The sequence below is a fragment of the Lupinus angustifolius genome, chromosome LG12 (assembly GCF_001865875.1).
Source record: "Lupinus angustifolius cultivar Tanjil chromosome LG12, LupAngTanjil_v1.0, whole genome shotgun sequence".
NCBI classification, from domain to species: domain Eukaryota; kingdom Viridiplantae; phylum Streptophyta; class Magnoliopsida; order Fabales; family Fabaceae; genus Lupinus; species Lupinus angustifolius.
This window is the reverse complement of record NC_032020.1, coordinates 318716-326297: the sequence shown is the minus strand read 5'-3', so window position 1 is coordinate 326297 and position 7582 is coordinate 318716. Positions and strand designations below refer to the sequence as shown.

General features: G+C 36.4%; 1 protein-coding gene across 1 annotated transcript in view; it reads left to right on the top strand.

Annotated features, from left to right (window-relative positions):
• LOC109362109 (transforming growth factor-beta receptor-associated protein 1) overlaps positions 1 to 7582 on the top strand; it is a 20226-nt gene extending 12644 nt beyond the window's left edge. The window contains exons 8-14 of the mRNA XM_019607680.1: positions 1357 to 1642; positions 1801 to 1856; positions 3489 to 3557; positions 3663 to 3774; positions 4271 to 4360; positions 4889 to 5059; positions 7156 to 7582. Of these exons, the coding sequence (XP_019463225.1) occupies positions 1357 to 1642; positions 1801 to 1856; positions 3489 to 3557; positions 3663 to 3774; positions 4271 to 4360; positions 4889 to 5059; positions 7156 to 7248 (877 nt within the window). The 3' untranslated portion in view covers positions 7249 to 7582. The remainder of the gene's footprint in view (positions 1 to 1356; positions 1643 to 1800; positions 1857 to 3488; positions 3558 to 3662; positions 3775 to 4270; positions 4361 to 4888; positions 5060 to 7155) is intronic.

Below are 7582 nucleotides of genomic sequence, written 5' to 3'. Positions count from 1 at the left end.
TGAGAGCAGCTACCATGAACTGACTCCAAGTGAGGTAATTCTTCTCACAGAGTTTGATGGTGGGAATGGGTAGAGAAAGAGAAGGAGAAACTGTTTGTAGAGGTGCAGAAGCAGTTGGTGGAGAAGATGAAGGTGCAGGATCTGTGGCTGAGGCCATTAGGACGATTGATACCATGTAAAAGAATTAAAAAACAGAAAACATAAAGGAGAAAGGTAATGAGAGAAACTGAATGTTTATGATTTTATTTCTTGAATGAATATGAACAAGCTATCCCCTTTATATAATCCAGGGGAAGCATTACAAGAGAGAATGAGAATGGGAAGTTACGTGAACAACAAGTAACTTCCCCTAACTAACTAACTAACTAACTAACTGTTTCTGTCAACACAGAAACAGAACAACAATCAAATAAAACTGATTCAGTAACAACCATACTGAATCAGTCCATAAACCAAGACTTTAAGTCTTATACTCTAATACAACATAGTATCAGTCATGGATCATCGTTCATCCACCTGTTATGCAAGATTGGAAGAGTTGTAAATCGGTGTTGAGTGTGTTAGTGTTGTGCTGTTTTTTTTATAATTGTTGGTCAGTGAAACACTGCATAGTGTGCAGTGCCATGTCAGTTGTTGGTCAGTTAATCTGTTGTCTACATGTAGTATAACACAGATTGGAATGGCTTTCGGTTGTGTGTTGTGAGGGATTTTGTATATAAGGTCTTGGATGGAAAATTGCGGATCATTTTGTAATATCATTATTTCTTGAATTTTGGGGATTGCGGGTCCTGTGAATAATATGAAACCTTCGAATGGCATTTATCAAAAAGTTCAGATTTTTGTTTTTCGTTTTCCCAGACTATCCTATCACCCGGTAGGTGAGAGGCTAATCACCTGAGGTTCATTTGGGGAAAAAGGATAAGACTAATTTTTTCATGTAAAATTAGGATCTTGGTACATCAGGTAAGGCCAAAACTATATATATAAATTATACACATCACATTAAAAAACATAGAACGGTATTTTTTCTTGATGTGTTTTGCACACAAATCTTATCATAGAGAGATCAGTCTTTATTATTTTATTAATTTCAAGTAACTAAATTACCTTAATGTTTTCTTCTATAGTCTGTATGATTGAATTTGTTTCTGCATGTTATGTAAGAAACCATAAAAAGGACGGGCTCTAAATGATTTTACTGAAAATTTGGGTTTGATAGAGCCCAACGGTGCTGATTTATCCTTTTAGAAAATTTCACCCAGGGAGATGGCTGTTGTTGCCATTATAATATAAATTTGTACTCTATTTGTTAAAATTTTGATTCCTCAATTCACCGTTATTTTCTTGCCGTTATAGATATCTCCAATGGTTGATTGAAGACCAGGACTGTTATGATACTCAGTTCCATACGTTGTATGCACTCTCACTTGCCAAATCAGCAATTGAAGCCTTTGAGTCTGAAAATACATCTGGAAATTTTGATAATGGAAATATGGAGACTAAAAGTTTTGCTACTTTGAGGAACTCAATCTTTGAGACTTCTGTCAGGGAAAGACTTCAGATATTTTTGCAATCCTCAGACTTGTATGATCCAGAAGAAGTTCTTGACTTGATCGAAGGGTCAGAATTATGGTTAGAAAAGGTAATGTTAATTCTTTGACTATCTCGAACTCTATTTATCTAACTTTTGTGAATGTGCTATTTGTATGTTCTATTGTCATAGACAGTTGATATACATTCCTTTCTTTATAGAAAGATGTTTTACATTCTTACCTTCAATTATTTTGGCTTACCTGACAGGCTATTCTATATAGAAGACTTGGACAAGAGACTTTGGTCCTCCAAATTTTGGCTCTGTAAGTTCAAATTAGATTCAAAATTCCCTCTCCAAACTATCATGATCACTCTATGAAATGTGCATGAGTTTTCTTTTAGTTGTAGTTCTGTGAATAATTTGTAAGATACCATGTTTATGCTTCTGTATTAAATGTTACAAACTGCTCTTATGCATGCTGATGGGTGTGTGGTATAATTGTGTGTACATGTGACATGCGTCGTCTTGTATCTGTCTCTTCATGTCATTTATATTATTGAATTGGGATGTGGGATAGCTGACAATGAAAAGTTGCGTGCTGTTAAATATGCTTGTTAATCGAATGTGAATTGTTCCTCCAGCTTAATATGATTACTTTTCTAATAACTGATTTTGTACTCTTGTCTAATAATAAAGATTGTTACAATCCTGATTACTTTACCCCATGTTGATTCTTTGATATTTTGGTTCATGGTAGAGGCCAAACACGTCATTTGATTTATGTATACAGGCATTCTCACATAGTGGGATAGGTGTTGGTTGTTATTGTTAGTAAGTCTCGTTTGTTTAGTGGCCACGATAGGATAAGGATAGAGAGCAAGATAGGATATGAGCAAGATAAACCCTCATCCTTTCTAGTGTTTAGTGCGCACCAGATAACAATGACATTGATGTGGCGGTGGTAGTGGTGTTCATTGTGTGAAATGAGGGGGAAACACGACACTATTCTCTCTTGCTCATTTGTAACTCAACTCCCTCCATGAGATGAAAAATATACTATGGCCCCATTTGGTGGACAAAATAGGATAAATACATAATGGGATAGAGAACATGATAAGATACAGGCAATATAAACACCTATCATGTCCAGTGTCTAGTGCGCACTAGATAACAATGGCATTGATGTGGTGATCGTGGTAACATTGGTGTTCAGATGTGACGGTATGAGGGAAAAATTGCACTGTCCTATTCTGCACATTCCTAACCTAGCTCCCCCAATGGAAAATACAGTAGTCCTACAGAATATGATAGGCCAACAACATAGCCCTATCCTATCTTGTTGGATTACCAAACTCTAGATAACAACATGATAGGAAAACCTATTCTATCTCGTCTCTCTTATCCTGTCCACCAAACGAACCCTAGGCGAACAGGATAGGATTGTCCAACAAGGTAGCCATATCCTATCTTGCTGGCTCACCAAACTCTGGACTGTAACAGGATAGGCAAACTATCGCTATCTTATCCTGTCTCTCTTATATTATCCACCAAACGAGCCAAATGATAAATATGGATTACTTTAACAAACTTACAAACATAAGTTGATTCTTACAGAATTTAGTAACTTGCAAATAAAAATTCTTCATTCTTGTTAAAACTTATGGTTTATTGTATATCATGCAGATTCATATCTGTATCAAGATAGGATTTTGGAAATTTACACGGGTCCGTTAGAAATGTTTTTAAGATATCTGATTTCCCATTTTTTGGGATGATCTGAGGTTTTATGTGAAATTGTGAATGTCATAAAGACACACAAGTATTATTACTTTAGTTGATATGCTAGTAATTAGAATATTTTACTAGTGACAGAACAGTTGAATGCATGTGACTTACAAAGTGCTAAATCCGAAACACAACCTTTTATTTATTATATACGTATGTTGGTTTCCAGGAAACTGGAAGACAGTGAAGCTGCTGAGCAGTATTGTGCTGAGATTGGCAGAGCTGACGCATACATGCAGTTTTGTCTCCCTTTGACCCTTTTAGTACTTTATTCAAATATGTTTAAGTTATTTAACACATTTGCCTTAAATGCTCTTTTTGCATTTTTCTTTAATGGTGTCAGGTTGCTTGAAATGTATTTGGATCCACAAGATGGTAAGGATCCCATGTTTACTGCTGCTGTTCGCCTTCTCCACAATCACGGAGAATCATTGGACCCATTGCAAGTTTTGGAGGTATTAGGTTCACTCTACCTTCACATGATACAAAAGCATGTTGTTCTAAACATCTTTCCTTTGTAATTTCTACTGCAAAAGGTGAATAGGTTGCAACCTGCAATGTGGTTGAAGAGAGGGTCTTCCGGCATCAATTTGTTGGATTGATAAACACTTACAATAGAGCATTTAGATTAACAAATAATTAATCCCTTCTAAGTTCGTCAGGTTTTAAACTTGTTTCGCTATGGTTGAAAACTTGAAATTCTCACGTTTATCACTTTTTCGAAAGCAGTTGGAGGAGCTGCAGAAGCTAGACACCAAGTTACTCACCAGATAAAAAAAAGTTTAAATGCACAAACATGCATCGTTTAAGCAGTAAATACCACAGTATAATTGACAGGACTGAATGTTACTTTTTACACTGAAAGGAATACATATATTCGCATGCATTCCACAGAGTCGCTGTTGTTAGTTTTGGAATTTACATACTAATAATTTTGGCTTTAAAATTCAGAAACTATCACCAGATATGCCGCTGCAACTCGCATCTGAGACTTTACTGAGAATGTTCAGGGCCAGAGTTCATCATCATCGTCAAGGACAGGTACTGCCATATTTTTTTCACTCCTGAATAGATTGACTTAACTTTAACAGAGTTAAGATGTGCTATCAATAATAATTGGGTAATCCTATGTCATGAAAGTTATCTCCAAATGAGGTTTTGAGAGCTTTCCACAAGATTTTGGCAACCCTGACAATTATCTTTTTAAACACTTATGCCAACAAAGTATATTACTCATTTTAATATGATCTTTAGTGTAGTCTTTATAGTATCACTAATTTATGTGGGTGTTTAACCACTCAAGATGGTAGTTGTTCCAGAACTTGAACTATTTTTTACCAAGATTTCCTATCATAGACTCTTGATAGAGCATAATCGCATCGTAACTGACCCCACATAGTACGACTAAGGTTTGAATGCTGTTGTTATCATGTTATATACTCTTCCTGAAATAATTTTCTTTGTGCTCTCTAGTCTGACATTTCATTGTTGGCAGCCTCTTGTCATGTACTTTTGTAATCAACAGGTATTGTGGTCTGGTAATGTTAGTAACATAAGTTTTTCCCTCAGATTATGCATAATTTATCTCGTGCCGTAGACATTGATGCAAGATTGTCAAGATTGGATGAAAGAACAAGGCATGTGCAGATCAATGATGAGAGTCTTTGTGATTCCTGTAACGCACGCCTTGGTACAAAGCTTTTTGCAATGTACCCCGATGACACTGTTCTATGTTACAAGGTTAGTGTACAATCCTCTCAATTGGTGTCTCAAATAGATCTTTTGTACCAACTCTTTCATATCCCCTGTTCTGAAGTGTTCTGCGAAGCTGTTTCCAGATGTCATTTTAGGACTTCTTGATGTGTATTCCTGTGCTTCACATAAAATAATATAGATGCCAATGTTTCAAATTGCGGACCGTATCACGTCATGCGGCCGCAATACTATGGTTGCGGTGACCGCTATAACCGCATCACACCACAATTGCAGTGTGACACCGAATCACAATGATGCGACGAGATCAGGTCACAACGCAACCGCATCGGGTCAAAGGGCCAGAGTTCATCATCATCGTCAAGGACAGGTACTGCCATATTTTTTTCACTCCTGAATAGATTGACTTAACTTTAACAGAGTTAAGATGTGCTATCAATAATAATTGGGTAATCCTATGTCATGAAAGTTATCTCCAAATGAGGTTTTGAGAGCTTTCCACAAGATTTTGGCAACCCTGACAATTATCTTTTTAAACACTTATGCCAACAAAGTATATTACTCATTTTAATATGATCTTTAGTGTAGTCTTTATAGTATCACTAATTTATGTGGGTGTTTAACCACTCAAGATGGTAGTTGTTCCAGAACTTGAACTATTTTTTACCAAGATTTCCTATCATAGACTCTTGATAGAGCATAATCGCATCGTAACTGACCCCACATAGTACGACTAAGGTTTGAATGCTGTTGTTATCATGTTATATACTCTTCCTGAAATAATTTTCTTTGTGCTCTCTAGTCTGACATTTCATTGTTGGCAGCCTCTTGTCATGTACTTTTGTAATCAACAGGTATTGTGGTCTGGTAATGTTAGTAACATAAGTTTTTCCCTCAGATTATGCATAATTTATCTCGTGCCGTAGACATTGATGCAAGATTGTCAAGATTGGATGAAAGAACAAGGCATGTGCAGATCAATGATGAGAGTCTTTGTGATTCCTGTAACGCACGCCTTGGTACAAAGCTTTTTGCAATGTACCCCGATGACACTGTTCTATGTTACAAGGTTAGTGTACAATCCTCTCAATTGGTGTCTCAAATAGATCTTTTGTACCAACTCTTTCATATCCCCTGTTCTGAAGTGTTCTGCGAAGCTGTTTCCAGATGTCATTTTAGGACTTCTTGATGTGTATTCCTGTGCTTCACATAAAATAATATAGATGCCAATGTTTCAAATTGCGGACCGTATCACGTCATGCGGCCGCAATACTATGGTTGCGGTGACCGCTATAACCGCATCACACCACAATTGCAGTGTGACACCGAATCACAATGATGCGACGAGATCAGGTCACAACGCAACCGCATCGGGTCAAATCAGACCGCATCGATATCAAAAATATTTTTTTACTCACAAAATAATTCACACCGCAACGGCTGCAATGACCGCAATTTAATTTGTGAGGTTACCTTGATATGGCATAGGGATTAGGACCTATTAGGATATGTTAATAAAAGATTAAGTGTAACAAAATAACAGTCTCTAACAGACAGCTATTGGGGGAGCTGTAGTCACTATAAATGAGTACAGGATAGAAGTAAGGGCATTCTGATTTTGGCGCAATGGTAAGGTTCCTTGTCTTGTGACCTGGAAGTCATGAGTTCAATTCCAGTTAACAACCTCTTCGTTTGTGGGGGTAAGGCTGCGTACATCTACACTGATCCAACCTTTTTTTGTCTAGTGAGAAGTTTGTGTGTTTTGTTCATCTTTTTAAAACCCTTGCATAAGTGATTAAAGTATGTTTATTTATCACCTTTGTACTTTTGTATGTGTGCACATGCCCTACATGCTAGGTTTTCAGATAATGAGGTCAATCATAATTCATACATATTCTATAGTTATAATGGGTTTAGGGATGAATTTAAATATAAATGAAAAATGGATTTTAGACAGAAAACTAACAAATTGTTATAGTTAATGGCTTGTAAATTGTTTCCCACTTTGGTGTACCACTTACATTGACTTATTATTCTAGATGACTCAAATTTTGCTTATCTACTCTTCTTTCTCTAGTACTGTCTAAAGAATTGAATGATCTTGTGCTTTGAATACTTTTCAGTGTTATCGCCGACAAGGTGAGTCAGTGTCAGTCTCCGGCCGCAATTTTAAGGAAGACACCCTAATTAAACCAGGCTGGCTTGTGAGTCGTTGATCTCAAAGCTAAGATGTTGCTATTTAGACGCCGATAACGATGCAGAGGAATTGCCATTGCATACCAAATCCAAGTTCATTCAAAATTGGAAAAGAAAGTATGTTGATGAAGATAACTCTGTTATCTAGTTTACATTTAGAATATGAGCTTCTAACAATTTACACTAGAGGATGAAGTTTAATATAGTTAACTACTACATGATGGTACTGTAAATAAATCTGTTGAGTTCTCCATTTTATTCCCCATCCCAGGCACATTAGCATTGTATATTTTCTGAAATTGTAAAGTGTAAATTATTTGCATGTATTAATAATCAACTCATTCATCCATTCTA